Raw genomic sequence first — 23092 nt, forward strand, 5'->3', positions numbered from 1 at the left:
CAGGTCGCATCGCGTTTCTAGAATAAGGTTCCTGCGTCAAGATCTCCACGCGGATCATCTTTCCTCATTCGTCGGCTAATGGAAAAGTCGACTGCATAGGACGAAGTCAACGCCTTAAGAAGACGGCCGCAGACGCAAGGAAAAAGCACATCCTGGTTCCAGATGGTAGAAGGATTCGGTCTCGGGCATTACGGCATTTTCCGAGATCTTCCGCCCGGTTGCGAAAGGGGTCATCCCTGAACCTCCACGCCGTTGGCAAGGAGCCAAGCGAGGTGTTCGATCTGCAGACTACAGCTCTCAAGGAATCGAGTGCTTGGCATTTCTGCTACTCAGCTTTTCGAACTATCGGGTGGCTTACTATCATTAATCAACAGCTCGAGCTAAATGCACTAGCCATGGCTTCTAGTTCACCACACCTACTCAATCACGACCATCCGGCAATGAGCCAAACGTACATGCAGTCTAAGCCTGATATCTCTGTCAAAGCCGAAGAGGATGAGTCAAGTACTCACTTTGTCGTGCATTGGAGCGAACCACAAGATGAAGATCCCGAGAATCCAATGGCCTGGTCATCTCTGGTGAAATGGACTCATATCCTAACGATCTCGGTCATCAGCTTCTTGGTGTGAGTGACATATTTTCAAATACTGTCCCTTTTAGATACATGTTAACATGAAAAGGCCGCTTGTGTCCGCGATGCTCGCGCCGGCTGTTCCCCTCATAATGGCAGAGTTCAAAACCAACTCTGACACGTTCGCTACCTTTGTGGTATCAATCTTCGTATTAGGCTTTGCATGTGGAACACTTTTCTTGTCTCCGTTAAGTGAGCTATACGGCCGGATGTTGATCTACAACGTGTCGAACGTAGTTTTCATGCTGGCTACGATGATGTCCGGCTTTTCGAAAAACGAGAGCATGCTGTTGTTTCTTCGATTCTTGTCTGGATTCGCTGGCGTGGCTACAATAACGATTGGCTCGGGCAGCATTGCTGACTTGATGCCGAAAGAGAAGAGGGGGAAAGCTGCATCGATTTGGTCTGTCGGCACCATCCTCGGACCAACAACGGGACCCATCATTGGAGGCTATATCACGGAGGTCGCCGGCTGGAGATGGATGTTCTGGGCAATCTCCATCGTTGTAAGTGATCTATGATGCCTTTTGATGGACGCAGCTCACCATGAAGGCAGATTGCCGTTGTCAGCATATTTATGTTTCTCGTATTGAAGGAAACTTATCCACCCGTCTTACTAGAGAGAAAAGCTGCCAGACTGCGTAAGGAGACGGGAAATCCTAACTTCCGTTCGTCTCTCGCGCCAGACTATACTCCGAGCGAGCTGTTCCGTCGAAGCATTATTCGGCCGCCAAAGCTGCTCTTTACTTGTCCGATGATCACGGTCGTATGCACCTACGTCGCAACCCTCTACGGGACGCTTTACCTGCTCTATGCGACGTATTCTTTTGTTTTCACCGAGGTCTATAACTTCTCAACGGTAGCTGATGGCCTTGTATTCCTTCCTGGAGGAATCGGCACACTATTAGGGGCTTATTACATCGGTACACTCAGCGATAGAACAATTAGAAAGCGCGTGGCTGAAGGGAAGACTCCAACGCCTGAGGATCGGCTTGCCTTCATAATCACGGTTCCTGGGGGACTGACATTTCCCGCTGGCCTATTCATTTATGGCTGGTGCGTCGAATATCGTGTCCACTGGATTGTCCCCCAGATAGGCACAGCCATCACCGGCTTCGGGTCAATCCTGATCTTCACGGGTATCCAGACGTATCTCATTGATACGTTTGAGCGATACGCGGCCAGTGCTGTCGGAGCAAATGCGGTACTGCGATGCCTCTCTGGGGCATTCTTACCGCTTAGCGGACTGAGCATGTATCACAGGCTAGGATGGGGTTGGGGAAATAGTCTTCTGGCATTCCTTGCATTGGCATTGACTCCGATCCCCTGGATCTTGGCAGTACATGGTGCCAAGATTCGCAGCTTGCCAATAAACAAAGTGGATTTGTAGCATAGGTTCAGCAGCAATGAAAACGTGATCAGGCGGAGAAGAGACATATAGCATAGAGGAATAAATGCAGCAGAATCTGTTGGCTAGCAAAAAACATCAATACTGACATGCATGGAATGACCGAACTGAGCTGAACAAAAGTAATGTATTTCTCTTATTTACGGATACAAATGGCATATGTACGACCATAGAAGTATGAAATATGCATAGTCATGATAAGATGCGCGCTGAGCTATGGATAAGGGTCGCAGACTCTTTCTCACAATCTCGCTTCGTTTTGTGTTGCTTCAAAAGGGCTGAACATGGCAACAAGCTCGCTCCGCCCGACTCCATCCAAATGCAGCTTCCGCAGATTCCTTCCCGTTTTCCGATACTCCGCACCCATAGCCATCTCGGCGAGGACAATGATGGCTGCAATAGGTGATGCATCTATGCCCAGCTTTTCAGCCAAGCCATGCCAGGATACAAGTAGATCTGGGACGTCTTCGGTGATATTTCTATTATCGATGTCGCTTGGAGCCTTCAGCCTATTATGTGGTGGTGAACTTTGCGCCAGGTCGACGAGATCAGTGAAGTTTTGGTCGTAGCATTCGTTGGATATGTCGACGGCAGTTCCGAGGCGAAGTCCGAACTTCCTGCCTATCTCCATTCGTACTTGGTCAATCGCTTGCATCGTGTTGGCCACGGATCGCGTAAGACCGTCTCGATACAACATGAAGTCTCCAGCAGTGCTTTCAATGCGTCCGGCGTTCATCAGCATCATCGCCGGGTGGAAGACCCCGTTGACATTGGAGAGGCTGACTTCAATGACGCTACTGCACCACTTAAGCTTCATTGGGAAGATACTTTGGATGTCTTCGTAGAACCCGGGCCGCATATCGGCTCGCAAGGCTGTAATGAAAACAACTTTCTTTCTCCCGAAGACGAGAAGGTTGTTGTCATCCATCCTGCATGAGTACGGCGACAGGTTGGTCTCCAATATGTTGGCCACCTCGATCTCAGCATCCATCAACAAAGACACCAAATTTCCGGGAATGGCGATGATTGTATGGCGTCTAAGATCGTACTGTTTCAGTTCCTCCAAGATTGTCTGCTGCCCAGTCGATGGGACAGTGAGAATGAGAATCTTGGAGAATGCTACAGCTTGGCTCATGTCGGTCGTCAAGCGCAGGTGCGAAAAGCCCTCCATCATGCCGCTGAGCATAAGCCGACCTTTGCTCATCACATCATTGGCATGCCGCAAATGAGTCTCGTGAGAGTACAAGAGTGTACTCTTTGCATTGTTCTGGAGATCGGCAGCAAGGGCAAAACCAGCTGGCCCAGCGCCTACGATAGAAACCCGAGATACCATATTTCAGAGTATTTCTTGACACTAATGACGGTGGGAGGGGACGAAAATGAGGGAAAGAATACGCGGACAGCAAGAATGACAGAGATAATGCCAAGAACCGGAAGGAAAGATCAGCAAAGGTGGTATGACATGCGTCTCTTCATAAGAAAGCCAACAACTTTGATATACCGCTGTGCAAGACTCATGTCCGTGAGATCTTTAGACATTGATACATGTAGTTCTGAAAGACACCCCAGCCCTGGACTTGGATTTGGTATACTACCTGCTCAAGGCAGGCAACCCTATACAGTGTTACATAGGTTAAGTCAATTTGCCGCCCAGACGGGACGGAGTGGTGAGGATAGCCCGGACAATTGGCTTTCTGTTTCAGCCGCACGGCCGTTGGTGGCTCGATTCCCCTGTTCATGGTCAAGACTTGCCAAAGCTGTGGGCGTCCCACCATATCCTTTGGACGTGCACACCCTAGCACTTGGCGGTGGATTTACAGAACCCGAGTCCTGCTTAGTGAGTGATCTGTATGAAGCCAGCTAGGTGGTAATAACGAAAAGCCAATTCTCGACGTCCATGATGAACATAGGCTTCCTGAAGATACCACCTCCGGAAACATGAAAGTAAACAACCTAGAGACTAATGGCGATCTGATGTCGGGTGGATTGCATGACTGCATACCTCCCGCCGCTTCCCCGCGAGGCCCACGTGCGAATACTACGCCTCGACTCAGCACAAGCGGGCGATCACAGACATTTGCTTTCCTAAAGTGGCCTCGGGCAGTAAGACTTCAGTCCGGGGGGGTTTCAAGGTACCAAGCGGGCTCCCGGGCAAGGTTCCCAGAGCGACACGCTGCTGTTGGCGGGGTTTTGGGTTTCAGTATCCGCAAACGCCATTGACGAGGAACTCGGAAAGCCATGTCTAGGAAGAAGGCCATGAATAGCCAGCTGGGGTTCACACGGCGAGTTTAGATTCCTAAAACACATGACGCGACGCCGTAGGGCGTATTGAGACGAGGTACACGATTAAGTTAGGGATGTTGCGCTCCCCGTTGTTTTATTACGTGATTGACTAAGGGCTTGTGGTCTAATCTTAAAGTTAGCCTCTTGAACCTTCTCCTCCATGTTGCCAAGTTTTCGAGGGCGACCGCATCTTTGTCATCATTGATCTGAGCAAGCTTTCTCGAATCAGAGCCCTGCCACCGGGGCCTGGACCGGCACCCGATACAGCCAGTCAGGCAGCTTTCTCCGTCCAGGCACGTAGGCACCGACACGTATGCCAAAGCTCGGGCTCAGGCCACTGATCATACAGTTCGGATGCTCGTTCCTGTTCACCCATTTGCCCTCATCTCTGCTTCAGCTCGACTTTCGACGAGTCTGTGAGTCGATATGCCCGCCATGGCAACTTCAGTCATCGTCGCTCTCTTGGTTCTGGTTCTCGGTGTATCCGCTCAGGTCGGAAGCGGTGTCATTGGCTTCGGTATCTCGCTCTATCAAGATCTATGCTGCCAGGCGTGCCACGACTCACTCTCTTCGTTATGGTTGACCTGCACCACTTTCAGCAATGCGACAGCCAGCACCATGCCGGGCATGTCTGGTATATCGAACATGCCTGGAATGAGCATGCCGATGGCTATGACATCGCCAGAGTGTTATGCCTCGAACACTCCCTGGCTTCAGACAATGGCATTCTGCATTCAGCAGCATTGCACCGCCGATGGCTACCCCGCCGATAAGCAGGCTGAATGCTTCAGTAATCAAGCGGTCGGCGGAGCACGATCGCCGACATTCGAGCAAAGCATGCCCCTCATAGCACCCACCATCGAGCTTGGGGCCAATGCCACCTGGCTCAACATTACGAGCTTGGTGAACAGTGAGGTGTACTCCTCGACTTACGGCAGCGAAGGCGAGTTTCGTAGGTCCGAGTATCTTCACTCAACATACGCGTCCGTAGCACAACGTTTTCTCTCGTGCTTTCCATTGAAATCTTACTGACCTTACCCAGCCTCACTCTGTACCTCGTGGTTATTGGAGGATGTCTTGTTTGTGGAGTCTTGACGCAACTCGCGGCAGCTTTCCCTTCAATTCACAGACGGCTTCAAGCATCCAGATTCTGGCCAAAGCTGAGAGAGTACATCTTCCTGCCAGGTTTGGTAGGATCTCGACGATTACAACCTTTGCCTGGACAGGCAGGTTATGTTCCTCGCCGAACTATCAGCATCTTTATTGCCATCTATATCACTTTGAACGTCGTCTTCTCTGCCATCGGGTTTGGCAGCTTTCAGCCGAACATCAACTTCAAGTCCAAGGGTTTTGAGCTTTGCGAGTATGTAGGCAATCGCACTGGAATTCTGAGTCTGGTCAACGCCGGGCTCGCTATCCTATTCGCTGGTCGCAATAACCTCTTAATTGCTCTGACGGGATGGAGCCTTACGACGTTCATAACCCTTCACAGATGGGTTGCACGGATCGCTACTGTGCAAGCTATCGCGCACTCAGTCGTGTATACACTGGCATATTGGCAACCTGGCTATGACGGGTTTTCAGCATATGTCGCCAAAGTTGCGGAACCTTTCTACGTAAGCTGTCGTCTTTTTGAGTATTTGGCCACATTTGCTAACATTATCGGCAGTACTGGGGAATTATCGCCACCATATGCTTCAGCCTGGCCATGGGGGTTGCTATTCTCCCGATGCGGATCAACTTCTACGAGACTTTCCTAGCTCTCCACATTGTCCTCGTAGCTGCCGCGTTGGCTGCATGTTGGTACCACATAGTGCCCCATTTCACCCTGGCTTTCGGCTACCAAACCTGGCTTTACATCTGCTTCGCATTCTGGGCCTTTGACCGGACAGTGAGAATATTTCGCATTGCCATATTCAATCATATCGGCGGCTCACAGGCAACACTCGAGGCAATTCCGGAATCGAAGGTCATGCAGTTGACAGTGTACCCTCGGAGTATGAGAGGCTTCGGCCCTGGTCAACACACGTTCCTCTACTTCCCAGGTTTGGGAATGTTCTGGCAAAGTCATCCTTTCAGCGTCTCGGGGTGGAAGACCAGGACTAGTCCTTCGTTCAAAGTCATCGCTGGAGTCCCGCCTACAGGCACAAACAAGACAGAGACGAAGAACAACTCCGATATTGTGGTGCTTTCTAATGGGGTTGTGGACCAGGGTCCAATGTCCGTTTCGTTCTTGATTCACCCCCACAACGGAATCACCGCGCGACTTCAGCAACGTCTTGCGTCCTCCACCAATCCTACCATGGACATCACGGTATATACCGAGGGGCCATACGCTGGCCACCGAGCAAAGCACTTACCTCTGCTTAACGCTGACACGGTACTTTGCATCGTTGGTGGAATTGGGATAACTGGCATCCTTGGGTACATCCAAGAATACGCCACTGCGTTGCACAATGCCGATGAAATATCCCAGAGAGACGCTGGTATTATGAACAGAACAAAACGGTTCATATTAGCGTGGTCTGCACGGGAGATCTCACTCATCGAATACGTAAGACAGAAGTATCTTGACGGAGCGGCCGGCATCGAGAGCTCATTCTGGTGTACGGATGCAACTGTTTCGAAGCTATCATTTAAGAAGGATGGCAGATATGAGGTGGATATGACTACGACGGGGGTCATTCTGGGTAGAATGCATGTTGAGACTCTGGTGAAGTCTTGCCTGGAGAAAGAGTGTCGGACCGCTGTCTTGGTGTGCGGTCCTGGTAGGATGGCAGACGAGGTCACAAAACATGTCGTGAATGGGGTCAAGGACGGCTTCACCGTCGACTTGATTGAGGAATCATTCGCGTGGTGACATCCGATTCCTTCGGTTAGGCAGTTGAGCGTGGTAGTACAATTTTACTTCCTGAGCCATAAGGCCACTCGTCTACCTTGTTACCGGATTTGAAACTTCCACAGGTCCTCTGGTTCGAAATGTCTCAGTGAATATATTCGCCGAAAGGAGGTGAAGTGAAGCACACCGAGCCCCTGAACTTATAGCTGCGTTCAAGGAGAGTGCGATCTCCATCCAACCATCCGGCGCACTTTGGCAGCCATGACATACCTAGATGGATATTAAACCTTTAATGTTGAGGCTTGCTCATCACTTGACAACTCAGAGAATTTTTAACACAACAAGGTGTTGAGAAATTGGTAAAGAGCTGTGCCGGACGCTCCCAGCGGTGAAGCACTTTCAGTAACGTCCCGCACCCACTTTCCGGACACCCCCTCATTCCGGACACCCAAAAATTATGCCCCCATATATCAACGCAGTAACTTAAACCTAGGACTTCTGCTATTCTGATGCAACTATAATACAACTTTCGCTATCACTAGGGTTTTCAGACTCGCTGGATTCATTTATACTATTTTCAAGTTCTCCCGCCTCGATTTGAGCCCTCCGAATAGCCTCAATATCAGCAAACTTCGAATTTGGGCTCATTTTGACCTTCTTGCGTTTCCTGGCCCTACTGGCATCAACCTCTGCTTGTAGTGCCTCAATCTTTCGCTGGGCTACTGCCAGTTGGTATGCCTTCTCATCAAAGCCCTTCTGAACCTTCCGAAAAAGCAGGCGTTGCGTATGCTCATCGTTATCCAGCTTGCTGAACAGGCTGAACTGATCCTGAAGCTCATCCCTCTTCTTGGGGGTTGACCAAGGGACTGCTGATGTATCTGCCGCCCATTTTTCGCTTGCTTTGCCATCAGAGAGCCCTTTGCAGACCTGACCAGCTGGTTTGGCAGGGGTTGAAGTGTTCTCAAGCAGCAGAGGGCTCATGAGGGGTCTAGCCATACTGATAGGCCACAAACCAGTCCATTTCCAGCCACTGATGATATTCTTGCTTGTCAGGGCTGCCTTACGCGCCTTGCCATAGCATACAACGAAATTTCTCTTGCCCACAACTGTACCAGCATCCCATTCAGCAAGTAATCCAAGCTCCTTCTTGTATGCTGCCTTGAGGGGCCCAAAAACCGACTGATCAAGTGGCTGAAGGACGTGTGACGTGTGTGCTGGCAAGAACAGCAAGTGTATCTTGTTTCTGAAGCATGTATACATGAAAGCAGTAGTCTCATAGCTTCCATGACCATCCAAGATCAACAATCTGACCTCTGAGGGGTCTGCTGGCTGGGTAGAAGGTATAAAGACCTCTGTCAACCACTTAACAGCTGTAGAGTCTGAAGTCCACCCGTTTTCTGTTGCTGTGAACTTCCAGGATTCGTATGGCGTCAGATCTAGAGGAAACCACTGCTGCTGGACACTCTTGCCCTTATATATAACAAGTGGAGGCAGTGCCTTGCCAGTTGCAGAGATACACTCAATCAGAGATGTCCAAGCACGCGATCCAGGCTGTTTCTTGCGGATAGAACGAGTTTCTGATGATCCAAGAACAAGCCCATTTGATCCTCTGCCTTCCAGAATACCAGACTCATCCATATTGTATCGATTGGAGGCTTTAATGGCTATGATCTCAGGGATGGCGAGGTGCTTGAACCATTGCCTGATGACATTAGTTGAGGCTCCGTTGATGCGCTGGGAATCAATTGCTCTGCTTCTCTGGACCCTTACAGATGGGTTTCTCTTGATAAAAGCCTGAACCCAGTTCTTCCCTAGAGGCTTGGCGTCTCCATGGATCTGTAGGATACGCTCAGCGAATTCCTTGAGTTGTTGATGGGTTGGTGGTAGGCCTAGGGCAGCCTGGATTCGAATCCATTCAGCCAAATGGCTTTCTTGGGTTGGAGAGAGCCTCTGTAGATCTGAGAAGGCAATATCTCTTGATTGGGTGCCTTGGATACGATCATAAAGAGTAGACTTTGGGACCCCATACTGCAATGCAGCTTTTCGCACGCTAAGCCCATTAGAGATCGCATTAAGAGCCTGATTAATCTCATACTCTATATATTGACTCATATGGTCTAGAAGAAGATGTTAGATAAAGATGGAAATAAGTGAGATTAAGGTGGTGAAGCTATTCAGGATCAAAGTTGTAAGAGAAAGATTTTATTGAGGCATTTTTAGGTGTCCGGAATGAGGGGGTGTCCGGAAAGTGGGTGCGGGACGTTAGCTACGTATACACTACTAGTGTCATTTTGGTAACCTTTCCATTACCTAGTAGAGATATTATTATGGTAATTTTATTGACATTGTTGCCGATGTTGGTTTTTGGTGATCATCATGGCCTTCGCTCATGTTCCACAATCCAGTCAGATCTCAAGGTACCCATCCATCTACCTAAAGAACAAAACATACCGTAGTAGACAAGGGTACGTAGAAATGTAGTTTTGAAGAATCCTGAGAGTACTTCAGAACCCTGACGCCCTTTAAAAGGGCATACAAGAAAATCAAATTTGCAAATCGCCCATTTGCCTCATGCCCAGAACCGTTCTTCACAACTGCAACCCATCAATAACCCATCAACATCTCAATCTCGCTAACAACCTCCAACGATTTATATATCTTGCATTGAGCACTCTTGCCGTTCATCATGGAGGATCATTCTCAAACTAAAGTCCCGCAGCCAAAGTCCTTGTGGGCCCGCCTTCCACAAGAGCTGCGACTCATGATACTGGAAAGCTTGGCGAGCCTCGTTTCCGGTCAGAGAAACCATCCTGTGGCAAATTTGGCCTGTGTTTCCAAAGAATGGCAGGGCTTCTTCGAACAATTGCTTTGGAGTACATTAACATTGCGGCCCTCATTCCCATACTCGGATTCCAAAGGGTTCCACCAGCTTCTTAAAGGTCCCAATTGCCGTACAGCTTTGATCAGAAAAATTGCTCTTCATTTCGACTTGAACGAGGGCATTTGCGGCTCATGCGGCAGAGCCGCCACCACCTACGCCATGATCGAGGAAAGCATGAGAACAATCGCAACCAATTTGGGTTTGTCTTTCTCTATTCTTCGATGGGCGGACCTGAATGCAACAGCTGGCATTACTCTTGAGCTGGGCCCGGTCTTTCCCGGGGATGACGACATCCACTTTCCAGCTGAGCGCTGCCGTTGCGCTGAGGGTCCGAGATTCTTTCTTCCCTTCGACGGCGTATCCTATCACAATCGCGAAGACTCTATTTTTCTGGAAAATGTCTCTGCAATCACTTCACTCTTCATCAAGAAGTCCTTTCCGTCTGTGCTTTTGGCCCGGTCGATAACCAAGATTATGAACGCTTTGCCTTGCCTTAAGCAAATAGGTTGCGAACGACAACTCGAGAGCGAAATGCCTGACCTTGAGCAGAATCATTGCGCAAACCAACTAATCGTTGATAGCAAAAGCTACACACAAAGCGCGGTTCAGAGACTCTCATTATGGGTGTCTCGGCTCCAGTCCTTGTTTGAAGATCAGCATGACCGGTTGAAAGATCAACAGGTTAACAATGATTATTGTCAATTGACACGGAGATCCAGCCGCAGCATACTCATGACTAACGCAATATCAGCTAGCTTTCACCTAGAAGAAATGGCTGTTTCACATGTATTAGACGCAAGAGATTTCTTTCGAAACTTCAACGGTCTCGTTGAGCTCAGCGACAGTGCCGCTAGAGAGTCTTGCTTCTACCTGCCAGTTCAGAAAGCTATCCGCCGAACCAGCCGAAGTTGACCAGCTACTTATATCCGCGAGCGAAGCGGCCACGTACATGCAACGTCTGAGAATCATGGAAGTATGGAGCTCTGGTCTAAGCAAAGGTTTCTTTTTTCGCTTCGAGGTTGAGAAGAGCCAAGCCAAACTCACAGTGGCTGCTACTTGGCCACTTGAGACCCTGTCAGCGCCAGTTATTGAGGCATGGCAGAAGATTGCAAGCCGACAAAGGTTCTTATGGTCAACTGAGATCATCAACTCTGGAACCTTGACGCGGGAAGAGAGCATTTGTAAACATCTGAGGTTGTTCCCGCTCCTGCAAAATTGGGATGACAACTAAGCGTTCAACCATGTAAGACATTTTTTCCCGGTTAGTGGAGTTTCTAGGCGCGCAATATCATTACTTTTGTATCCACGGATATGAGCGGCAGTCGACAGGGTTCCAAACTGTGAATAGACGACCTGGTAATGCGGTCCGCCACGTTAGTCTTGGGTATGACAGGACTCGAAAAGACCTACTTCAACCGCTTCGCTGTTCACGGGTATGAGTCTGGGGTCTGCCGATGCTTTGCGGCTGAACGTAACAATCCACTTTCAAAGTGCTGTTTCCATAAGCTAGTTTCCGTTGCCTCCGAAACCAAGCTGCTGGCTGGATACTCGCGACCCGAATGTTGCAACGTCTTGGAAAAGATATCTTCCAAGTTGCTGGTAACGCATGCTCGGAGAAAGAGGAATATGCTTTCGATATCCCGACATTTGATTGATAGTCCTTGAAGATGCCGTCGGATGCATTATGCAGCTAGCAACTTCACAAACATTCGACGACGTGATTCCTAGTGTCAAATCCGATCTGGGAGACTAGACCGGCTAGGTCTGGGGGGATCGGATCTGCCTCCGGAGAGTGGGTCGCGCCGAGTGCTGAACTTGAGCAACCCGTCGCTAACGGATACGTTGCCCTGTAGGACGTTGGTATCGGGTACTCCTCATGCGCCACACTATCCCAGACCTTGACAGGATGCCGACGCCTTTAGTCCGGCTGCGTCGAGGAAGCCATGCGTCAGTGATGGAGAAGGAATGATCTCAATTCCCATGTATGATCGGGCCGCACTCGTTATATTGCTCTACAGGCATAACGTGAACCTACTGACACTTGTCTGATTCGTAGCTGCTCTTGCATATCAAGAGTGGTTTTGCAATCAAAAAGTTGACCACTTCAACTGCGGACGCACCACTTGGTGCTGTTTTCTCATAGCGGCGGCCAGCAGAGGCGAATCATCCCCCATCGCAATTGCATGGATTGAAACATTTCTCGAATTGACAGTTCCGACGATCATATTTCGCGGCAAATTGCAGGGGAGCGAATCCATACGTGCCCACAATCAACCGCAATCCCCCAACATTGAGCCGGGACGTGAAGAAACGGAAAGTGGGAACACGGACAAATCGCAAATTTGTCCGCCCGAACTGATCGGAAATCTTTTCGGCGAGGGATGTAAGTACACAAAACCGTTTTTTTCGGGATGACAGGATGAATGGTCTCGAGGACTTATCGCCGATGCGAATAGCTTGTAATACGGCGGTTTGGTAATTATTCTTAAGTAGGCAGCTTTCCCGACCGTGTGTCTTTGCCAAGACCTGGAGGAGTCGCGGAGATGCAAGTTTCAATGAAGATCACGCAACACATTGGATCGGCTCAAGTCCGAAAACTCTCTTTGAACAGTTCGATTTCTAGATGAGTTATCCCGCCGGTAAAACATTGGACGGCGGAGTAAATAGACATGGATCAGTTGACTAAGCGGATTTTTGCTCACTGCCAAGTCCACTTCATCAACCGCAGCGTACAAGGTCGTCTCATGTGAAGTGCGAGGTCCCAAATTGCGCCGCTTTCAAAACCTGGATTGCGGGCTGAGGATATCTTTATCTGTTTCCCACAGAGACGGATTTGGCAACCCGATTTCCGAGCTTTCGCTGCGCCCTATGGACTAGTGCCTCCGTTCTAGAACCCTTTTGGGTTGACGTCTCGCCAGAAAGGTGATATCGCGTCCTGCATTAGGGCGTCTCAAACCGGCTTGGCGGGAATAGAGTTCAGACTGCGATATTTGGGGGCAGTTATTGGAAACACTAGACACGCAAACCAGACGGCCGCCCACTCGGCCGACTTTAATCGGCCATTTTCCTTTTTCCTGGAAAAGAAAACCAAGGGAGGGAACCTGGCGAGGTAATGTATCGACCACTGCATCCCTCTTTTCTCTTTCAAAGCTGGTAGACAATCCGAAGTCAATAGACTGCTCCGTGTCATGATCTACGTGTCAAGCCCATCAGCCAAGTTAGGAGTTCTTCTGTCTCGGAGTTGTCAACCGAAACAGAGAGTGAGGTTTCGGCAACGCCCGTCATCAAGGGTTTCCGACGGAAACATCGCCATGAGTTCCAAATTGTCAACACCCCTGGATGGCAACTTTCAACCACACGGAACTCGCGTTCATCAATTTTATGGTGAAGCCATCACCCGATTGCGCAAGCAGTGATCTATGGAGCAGCGATGATGCTTTTCCATGGATCTCTGAGCGAATCTGGGCTCGAAGGTAGGTCTTGGTATCATCTCCCCTTAATATCAGGGGCCGCTCGATATTTAATCTCTCACCAGTCTTCCACGCGGTGCAGGGAAGCGGACTCCAGTTGTTGCCGGGCACTCCGGAGTAAGAATTCGACTTTCTATGGATGGGATAATCTGCCACGACTCACGACTTCGTCTTTGCGGTAGTGTTGATGCTGAGACCCGGCCGCAGGCGGCTCCGTGCGTGCTGCCCCCGAATGGGGCAGTGGTTCCGAAACTGAATCAGCGGAAAGTTTCTTTGGATTTTGCCAGGGTGTAACCCTGCCCCTCATCAGGAGAACAGCCAACTTCGCCGGTACCCAACAGCACGGTTCAGCGGTGACGAGGCGCGCCGAGTTACAGATGCCAAGGGTGCATGACACGAAAATCCGGCGAACCCCATTCAATCCCAGACGGCAGCAGAAAGCTTCTGGAGAGTATGGGGCTCAGCGGACGGTCGCGCGCTGGGCGAGGACCCCGCGGACTTGGAGACTGGGGTGACATGGAGTTGCAGCGGTTCCATGTTCGCCAGACAAGGCTCAGATCAGATCAGACGATGCCAGTACAAAATGTCAATGACCGCCCTCGTCTGATCCGTTCGTCCCTGGACTCAAGCCTCTGTAGATCATCTTTTACGTTTCTTTCATTCTTTTTTATTCGTCTCATCTGACGCCTATTTTCCAACCAACCACACTCTTTTTTAACAAATCCGCTCGTAGCCGGTCTAGGATCAACAAAATGTTCGTTTCTACTCTCATTCTCTCGCTCATCGCCTCGGTCGCGGCCGACTGCGCCACCAAGAACAACACTGGCGCCACCGCCCCCGGTTCCAAGGCCCAGTGCACTCTCCAATTCGATGGCCGCATCCCCAAGGCTTTCACCGCCGCCGACTTCGATGGAAAGACCAGCCCTTTCAACACTGCCAACGTCTTCGGCAAGGGCCTGAAGTTCAGCGAGCTCATCCAGCTCCCCCAGGGTGCCTCTTCCCTGGTAAGTGACCCACCCCGAGCCGAGCCTGGTCTCTCCCGGGCCCGTACTCCGAACAGGCGCGAGACTAACACCGATGCTCTCCCAGTTTGACGTCAACTCCACCAAGCCGTTCGAGGTCACCATCAACGACAAGTCCATCTTCGCTCCCAGCGAGACCAACGTTCAGGTCGGCTTCCGCCGCGCTGAGATGCTGCCCCTCAGCAACGACGGAAAGGATGCCTCCACCCAGGGCGTCAAGACCCTCCACTTCAGCTTGATGAAGGATGCCCAGCGCCCCCTGAACCTGTCCCACGAGTACCAGCTTGTCTTCCTCGAGAGCGCCGACTTCAGCACCAACCAGGTTGTCCTTAAGACCGGTACCATCCTCGGCCAGAACACCGCCGACCCCGACACCCTCCAGCTCTTCGGCAACGTCAACTCCAGCCCCGTCCCCGAGCTTTTCAAGACCAAGTTCACCGAGGGTGTCTTCCACAACTTCGCCGTCAAGCTCGACTTCACCAAGAACACTACTGAGGTCTTCTACTCCCAGGGCAACTCCGCTCTGAAGTCTCAGGGCACTGCTGTCACCAACAACATTGCCGGCCAGGGTCAGTTCCACTTCGGTATGCTCAAGAAGCCCGTCAACGGTGGCAGCGACATCACCAAGAGCGGTGACCAGCCCGCCAACATCAACGAGGGCATCATCTACGGCGGCATCTTCCAGGAGGACAGCTCCACCGGCTGCATCTCCCTGTCTCCTTAAATTACCAGAAAGAGATGGCGTTTGGAATGAGAGATATTTCTCTTTATTAAAATTGGGGGCATCGTGGAGTTGACTTAACGATGGCCTAGATATTCGCTTCTGAATAAAGAGAAAGTTTTAAAAAGATGGACCGCGAGGTTTTATTGAGTTAGATGAATTGCTAAATTTCGTCGCTACCACTATGATTCTGCTGCCCTTCATGTGAATCAACTGCTTCTGACGATCTCCCCTGTGTCGAGTGCGCGCCAACGTGTCGAACCCCAACTTGCCGAACAACGAGATAGGCTGGCACAACAGCAATACCCCAGAGAGCAAAGTTGACACCCAAAGCTGCTGTCAGCTGCGAATAATATCAATTCTTACGAGTTCAGAAGGCAAGTCCAAAATACTCACAGGCGCACTCGTTGAGCTGATGCCGGAGCCGATGCACTGTCCTGCGCTTTCGAGAGCTCTTGCAGCGCTCGTGTATCTGACGATGTCGCTAGGATGACGTGACATCCATCCGACCAAGCAGTATCCGAAGTTGTAAGTCAGCGCAAAGTTGACCTGCCACATGATGTACAGCGCCCATCCCCGACCGAAACCTGCATCATCCCAGTCGAGGGAGGGCTTGTGCCTGGCGTAATCGGCCTGGACGACAGTGCCCCAAATCCAGCAACCACCGATAAGCGCCATCAGAAACGCATAAGAAACCCGTGCGCGCGTGGTCAGCGAGAGACGCTTCCAGTCCAAGAAGCTTCCCAGCGCAGCGGTACCGGCGATCTGGGCAAGCGCCGATACGAGGGATGCCAGTGCTCGGGCGCGGATGGTGAAGTAGAGTGACAGGTAGGAGCTGCTGTAAGGTAGCAACCAGTTGACGTAGATGAAGAATGGCGTGCTGTCACACAAGAAAGTATTAGTTGCACTGGGACGCGTCCCTGGCATAAGCATCGAGGCTGTCAGACTTACACCAGGAGGAACTCCTTTCGTAGCATGAGACGTCCCAGCTCTTTGAGTTCAGCCGAGTCAGAAATACGCTCAACGATCTGGACCCGGGTGCCGTTCCGTCGGACGACTTTATCGGGTGGGGAGAGGAGCAGGGCAACAAGAGGCCCGAGACATTCTAGACCAAGGTTGAGTCAGCCCCGTCTCATATTGTACCCGGCGGAGTTTAAATCACGAGAAGGAATTGAGTTGGGTTGCGGAATCACGTCAATGGGGGCCAAAGCTCGGGCCAGTACTTACGCAAGACCACGAACACGATATACGTTCGCCAATCCAGCTTCCCTGTTCTCTTGCCTTGGTAGTTGAAGGCGAGGTTAATAACACCGCCTAGGATGTTGCCACTGTTCCTGTAGCTACGTATGATTTAGCATTTCTGATGAATCCCGCGACGCCAGCAACTTGCGATGGTACTCACCATAACCAGTACGCAAGATATTTGCCTCGGTTTTCTGGTTCCGGATAGCTGAGCATGATAGCGCCTTCCGCCGCCCAAAATAAGCCAGCTGTGATACCACAAGCAGCGGAACCAACGTAGATAAACCACTTAGTCCCATAACGGTTGTTGGTGTAAAGAGCAGCGGAGTACACCGCATAGCCCATAGTTCCGAAAGCAAAGGTTGCCTTCAACCCGAAGCGGTTCGCAATGATACTTCCCGTGAGACAGGTTATTGTCATCAGAGAGAATAGTACAGCGTTTCCTGCCCTGCTTCTGGGTTAGATCTGAATATCCATATGCTGCTGTGAGGTGCATGTCAACTTACATAACTAAATACGGCGATTGTTGGCCGCCGGCACCAACAGAATTCATAGCATTCCATAGTCCAGGGGCCGTGAATGCGGCAATGCCGACGACAGTGGCCTGGAAGAAGACTCCACGATACCAATGGTACTTTGGTGAAGATGCTGCTCCAGTCACAGCATTAGCCGGAAAGGTACCCGGACCGTGGGAATTGCTGGCTGAAGTCATATTCTCAGTAACTGATTCGTCAACGTTACTATGCACATTTCTCCGCTTGGAGGAGTTTTGGCAGCTGCGACGTACTTAAGCTAAGAAGCACAAGATTGAGCCTTAGATTCCATGACCTATGATAGCGGAAGGATTTTGAAATCCAATATTGCGTGATATCGGAGACTTGCCGAAGCCGCAGGCTATCCTTCATTGACCAGGTCGGCAATTATTAGTGTGGTTAGAGGTTGTCAAAGAGCGTCCCCACATAACGTACGCGGCTGGTTGGATGTTCTCACGATCAAGACATGCAGACATGCAATTGCGAAGCTCCATGGATGTTTTTTTCCGCTTCCTATGCGCATAAAAAATGCCAATAAAAGCTGCTGAGCGGCCTTTAAGAAATGTTTGTGAAATTTATTCGTATATTAGGTCCCTGGCAGGTTATGAATCTTTTGGAACGATATCGATGAAATAAACAACACAATAAAAACGTAAAAGAACTGGCTGCACTACTCTTTTCGTCGAAGCCTGCCAAAACACATTTAAGATCCTTTATCCATCGCAAAACAATGTCCTGCCTTACATATCGATGCTACTTATGCTGCATTTACGTCGGGCTTTCCCCGACAATGCGTCTACCTGGCGTAGCATGCACCATCAAGATGGGCGATCACGCAATTCACACAAGCGAGGCCAAGGCACCCCAAGACCTGAAGGATTCAGAGCCTAGCAGGATCTTATCAGTGATTTTAGTCATCAGTAATCGCGAACGTCTTGGAACAATAAGAGCAACAAGAGCGCGTGTAATGCCTCAAGCAACGCCAATCATCATTTCAAGTATCAGACAGCCTTCACAACTTCCAACACAAACTTTCGAGAATAATCGAAACAAAAATGGCAGATGTTGAATCCGCAGTAGCGCCCCAGAGCGGTTTACCATCATCGGCACTGGAAAACTGGGGGGACATTGACAAAGGTCTGCCCCTCTTTGAAGCATTCAAAGTGCCCGGTCAGCAAGACACCGTCAAATTCGGCCTTCCCTGGTCTTCGTCTTTCCCTCTGGGTCTCAGACCAACCAAAACATTGACTTTGACCGAGAGCATCGAAGCCGTTGAAAGATTCACCCGGTCAGGTGACTTGGTTAAGCTGATCGGGCAGCATGGCGGTGCAGTGTTGATTCGCGGATTGCCCATCAAAACGCCGGACGACTACAGCAAAGTGGCACACGCATTTGGATTCCTCCCTCATGTTGAGGTTGGAAGACCTCCTTTGAGGACTGTCTTGGCACCAAATGTGAAAACGGCAAACGAGGGGTAGGCTCCGCGATGCTCAACAGTCCGACCACATGGCACGAGCTGATCATCCGTAGGCCACCCGAGCTCCCAATTTGGCCGCATAGCGAGTAAGCATAGTGTAACTCTTGTTATCATGGTGTGCTGATCAGAGCAGATACGGTTGGTCGACGATCAACCCAGCTTGGCTTACGTTTAGTGCCCTTCAGATCCCTGAGCCTGGTGAGTGACTATGTTTTAACTTTGTAATATCGCCACAAATGGCTTGATTGTTGAAACAAGTTTACGATGTGCGTGCTGAGTAGAAACAGGCGGCGCAACTCCCATCACATCAGCAATCTACATTGCCCATGAACTTCAACGCCAATCACCAAAGTTTCTCTCGGACCTTCTCAACAAGGGCGTCAAGTACGTGTACCGCTATACGGTAAACCCGCTTATTTCCAACACGGGAACGAGCGTTCGGGGCGCATACGGACAAGAGGTCACCGACGGAGACGACGAAGAAACGGCCCGGAGGAAGATCGAGGCTGAGGTTCGCCGTCACAGTGACCGCTTTGAATGGCATGATGATGGGAGCCTGAGCGTGACACATATCGTCCCTGGTTGGTGTTCATCCTCATCATTCACATAGGATTTGGCCAGAACTGACACCACCATGAAGCCATTCGCATCCATAAACCAACTGAGTCTACGGTATTCTTCGGGAATGTCACTTCCGCCTGGGGGCAGAGTAGACATCATGGTGCGACGAGGCCACCGTTCCGCGGCGATGACGGGTCCTATCATCCGCCGCCGACATTCGGTGACGGCACGCCGATTGACGTCGAGGACTTGGACTTGCTGCTGAAACTCGCGGAAGAGGGTGCCGTAGATGTTGAGTGGGAGGAAGGAGACTTGGTTTTGCTGGACGTGAGTACTTTACCTCTGGAAAATCCCCGTGCGAGTGACATCGTGTGTGGTGGCTGACACGAAAGGCGTCCCCAGAATTACGCGGTCATGCATTCGAGGAAGCCTTGGAAGGGGGAGCGCCAAGTCCTGGCTGCACTCTGGGACGATGACGGGAGGATCAGAGATTTTCCAGAAGGCTTAGAGTTGCTGAAGGGAAGTCCGAGAGTCCTTAGGACGGACTCGGGCGAGACTGTCGGATAGCGATCCACGGTCAGCCCTCATCGTCATTGGCCAGGAATTATTCCCGACTGGATATCTCAATGAATATCATTCCTCAGGCTTAGAGATCTTTGACTTGATCTACCTGCGCCTGTGCTCCGGTGAGCATACAGTCTTACTGACTTCAGTGATGTACCCTAAGCTTGCCTATCTTATCAATTATCATCCTTGAGATTTACGTTCTTCGGTTATCGGAGCCCGAGAAGATCAAGCCGCAAAACATACGAAGGCAATACATGCATTACGAGGAATGATAATCCGCCACGGAGAACCCTCATCAAGTTCTAGGGGCAGAATACGATCCTAGCTCCATAGCCACCGCGCGCCACGCCTACCGCCCATGACAGTTTGTCAGGACACTGTCAGGTCGTAGTTGAAATTGTGTCACCGCGACAAGTACGCGAAGTCTTACTCGGACAGTGGAAACAGGCCAGGGCCCAAGTGGATCATTCCGGGGGTGAAAGGAGAGACGATGTTCAAGCGCGGATCAGATGAAGCTGGTGATGCATCCGTGCGCCAGGGGCCTCCGAGCGGTGCGTGGTGCGGGATGAATTGCAGATAACCTCGCATGCATGTTCCGCCAAATGCAGTCTATTGTCTTATGCATAAGGCTTAGTTGTTGACAAAAGGGGAAGATCATTGCCAGATCGGCTACATCGCGTCTTCTTCAGCGGCGTATGGCAGTGCCATCTTTCGATCGAGCCGTTACTTTTCCTATTGTCCAGTTTAAGACACAATTTCCCCCTTTCGACTCTTTCAACTGAGGCAGTGGATATCCAAGAGTCCTTTTCAAATTGGAGACCTTTTGTCGAATCCATGGTGGTTAGGCACCACAGTCGCTTTGACGATGGCGTCGCTTAGCGGCCCTCTCCTAGACCAACAACAAACGCCAGGCTTCCGATGTAACCGCTAACTGTATCATTAGGGGCGCCATGTCTCGTAGCAGATGGCGCTAACAGAGCCCGTCTATCCGCCAGCCGCGGCGAAGAGAACCGGCGATACTCCCTTGAGTTCCTTGATGACGAGTTAAGAGCCCGCAGCTATGACAGTGGACCGCCCGATTTGAGCCTAGAGGAGGCAACTGAACGACAAGGCTCGGACCTCTTCATCACAGCTAGTGCATCCCAATATCCGCATTGACCTTGGAATCACTCCATTGGATGAAGGGGGTGGCTCTCTCTAATACCCTCTCTCTCGCAATCCATGCCGCTGGCTTGGGAGAGGGAACTTTGATCTTTGATTGTTTGTGTCTTCTCACCTCCAGTCATTCATTCGCACGGTCGGGATTACTTCGCTCGCAGTTGACGGTCTTTTCGGTTTGCACTTCTTTTGCTGCATGACGGTGTTCCAAGCGGGCGTTCCATCGAAACGTTTTGGAACAGAAACAAACAGCAACAACAATCTCGATACACATAAGACAATCACACGGCAGCGCCAGGATATAATGAACAATGGTCGGTGAGGGCATCCACGGGAGATGGCATGAGGTCTCGCACAAACTCTATCGTCGAGGCCTCATCGGGGATCTTCTCAACGCTCCCGGTAACATAATCAGTCAGGTGTTGTCACCGCCGGCGGCGACAACACAGGAAAGTGTGAAGGCAGAAGGAACACCAGCAGCAGCAGCGACAACACAAGCTGCAGCTGCGCAGCCAACAACCCAAGCAGCGGTAGCAGCGCCTGTGACGACACAGCAGCCTGCGGCGGCAGCTCCTGCATCATCCACAAAACAAGAACAACAGCAGCAGCAGCCCGTGACGACACCGGCTGCCCAAGCTCCGGCGACAACAAAGGCAGCAGCAGCAGCTCAACCTCAACAATCATCTCCAGCGGCTGCTGCACCTAGTCCTTCAACAAGTAGCAGTGCTGCAGCTGTAGCGGCTGGTGGTGGAACAACATCCGTTGCCAACGCAGCGGCAGCGGCAGCAGCTCCCACAACCCCCGGTGTTGCTGCGTCCTCCCAAGTCGCAGCTTCCTCTTCGATATCCCCAACTACAAGAGTTTCTGGTCTCAGCGGCGCAGATGCAACGAGCTCGGGAGGACCGGCTTCGAGTCATACACCAATCTCACCAAATCCCGATACCCAATCCAGTGGTGGAACTCCCAGTCAGACTCCTTTGGTAGCGACAGGTGTCGTATGTAAGTGATAACGTCAACTACACAAGTCCATGCCTCTAAATTCTAATCTCATTCACAGTGGGTATCGTTGTCTTGATGGGAATTTCCCTGCTGCTTTACTGGTGCTACCGTCGAAGAAGAAGGGCAATCGAACATCACCACGCCGCTCTGCCTCCCGAAAGCCCCTCCAACGAATACGGCCCCGAACCTCGATATCGAGATACCATCGATACAAGCGTCGTCCCGATGACTGAAGTCATGACCGATAGTCGCGCAGTCAGCGGCATTGACCAACTGACAGTCGAGCATCCCAAACCTGAAAGATCATCCACAGCTCCACCTCAACTTACACTGCAAGGCCTATCCTCAGTGTCCGAACGAACCAACCCCTACTCGGGAACGCCATTCACTTACGCTCAAGCTCAACAATATGCACAATCCCATGGGTTCTCATTCCCAGCTCCACCACCAATTCCAGAACCTTCCCCTATTCGTATCTTCAGATGGCCAACCCGGTCATCTCGCTCCGGCTCCTCCGCCCCAAGTGTCTGGTCTGCTTGGCGAACATCGAAGACTCCTTCACATGCACAGTCTCGTGCGCAGTCTAGAGCATCTCGCAGCACCATGTCTTCTATGCTCTGGCACGGAAGGAGAGACGTCATCGCCAGGAGGACAATGAACCAAACTCCGGTGTCAACAAAGAACGGCTTTCTAGCCGCTAGTACACCAGACAGCCCGATGCCAGAGGGTCTACACACGCCGATCCTGGACTGGCTACACTGGATACGCGGAAACCAATCAGAAAATGGCGACCCGGAATTCAACCACAGAAAAAGTATCGCCAGTTCCGAGAGCTCTCTCTCAGAAGTAAGAAGCATTGCCAGCAGCGGTGTCTTCTCTCCCACGCTCCTTTCTTGGCCTCCGCCGGCCGAAGGCGCGCCACCCATGATCGACCCAGATGCTTTGGAGGCTCTGCGATATTTACCCATGCCTCTTCAGTTGAAAAGAGAGAGCAGTAACGGCGAAACCTTTGTAGAGCCGTCTGGAAGCCGTGTACAAAGTTTCCAATAACTGTAAATTCATGTAATTAATGACGTCTGTTCGGAAACGGCTCTAAGGTACGAGCTGTCCGTCGTTGCATTGCTCAGGTGTCATAGCATAGTTAGTATTTATCGCTCAAAAAATACCAAATTTGACCATCAGATGAGATCATTCATGCACTCCAACTTCTCACAAACCTGGATTGTGATGAACACTGTTTTTGCGTACTATTGAACCGTACAACGGCGTCATCCTGCCCGATATTCATAAATCAGGAGAT

General features: G+C 50.8%; 6 protein-coding genes across 6 annotated transcripts; 4 read left to right on the plus strand and 2 right to left on the minus strand.

Annotated features, from left to right (window-relative positions):
- Positions 1–440: 440 nt before the first annotated feature.
- Positions 441–2021, plus strand: CGCA056_v014243 (Efflux pump rdc3; the record flags this gene model as incomplete). Its single annotated transcript, XM_037329485.1, has 3 exons — positions 441–625; positions 681–1137; positions 1188–2021. 3 exons carry the CDS (start codon positions 441–443, stop codon positions 2019–2021), a joined length of 1476 nt encoding a protein of 491 aa, XP_037171996.1.
- A 259-nt stretch (positions 2022–2280) lies between these two features.
- vis (Vitopine synthase) lies at positions 2281–3372 on the minus strand (the record flags this gene model as incomplete). Its single annotated transcript, XM_037329486.1, has 1 exon — positions 2281–3372. The coding sequence occupies one exon, from the start codon at positions 3370–3372 to the stop codon at positions 2281–2283; it is 1092 nt and encodes a 363-aa protein (XP_037171997.1).
- Positions 3373–4757: 1385 nt separating this feature from the next.
- Positions 4758–7182, plus strand: freB-2 (Ferric/cupric reductase transmembrane component B; the record flags this gene model as incomplete). Its single annotated transcript, XM_037329487.1, has 3 exons — positions 4758–5305; positions 5365–5938; positions 5992–7182. 3 exons carry the CDS (start codon positions 4758–4760, stop codon positions 7180–7182), a joined length of 2313 nt encoding a protein of 770 aa, XP_037171998.1.
- A 7082-nt stretch (positions 7183–14264) lies between these two features.
- CGCA056_v014246 (uncharacterized protein) lies at positions 14265–15258 on the plus strand (the record flags this gene model as incomplete). Its single annotated transcript, XM_037329488.1, has 2 exons — positions 14265–14516; positions 14602–15258. The coding sequence occupies 2 exons, from the start codon at positions 14265–14267 to the stop codon at positions 15256–15258; spliced, it is 909 nt and encodes a 302-aa protein (XP_037171999.1).
- A 352-nt stretch (positions 15259–15610) lies between these two features.
- On the minus strand, positions 15611–17209 carry CGCA056_v014247 (UNC93-like protein; the record flags this gene model as incomplete). The annotated part of the gene is made up of 6 exons (XM_037329489.1): positions 15611–15616; positions 15652–16135; positions 16207–16360; positions 16483–16595; positions 16658–16945; positions 17004–17209. The coding sequence occupies 6 exons, from the start codon at positions 17207–17209 to the stop codon at positions 15611–15613; spliced, it is 1251 nt and encodes a 416-aa protein (XP_037172000.1).
- An 876-nt stretch (positions 17210–18085) lies between these two features.
- CGCA056_v014248 (Clavaminate synthase-like protein) lies at positions 18086–19635 on the plus strand (the record flags this gene model as incomplete). Its single annotated transcript, XM_037329490.1, has 6 exons — positions 18086–18504; positions 18561–18593; positions 18641–18705; positions 18795–19088; positions 19148–19395; positions 19471–19635. 6 exons carry the CDS (start codon positions 18086–18088, stop codon positions 19633–19635), a joined length of 1224 nt encoding a protein of 407 aa, XP_037172001.1.
- Between the last annotated feature and the right edge of the window lie 3457 nt (positions 19636–23092).

This window comes from Colletotrichum aenigma, assembly GCF_013390185.1.
Source record: "Colletotrichum aenigma strain Cg56 chromosome Unknown KSG_Cg56_contig10, whole genome shotgun sequence".
Lineage (NCBI taxonomy): Eukaryota > Fungi > Ascomycota > Sordariomycetes > Glomerellales > Glomerellaceae > Colletotrichum > Colletotrichum aenigma.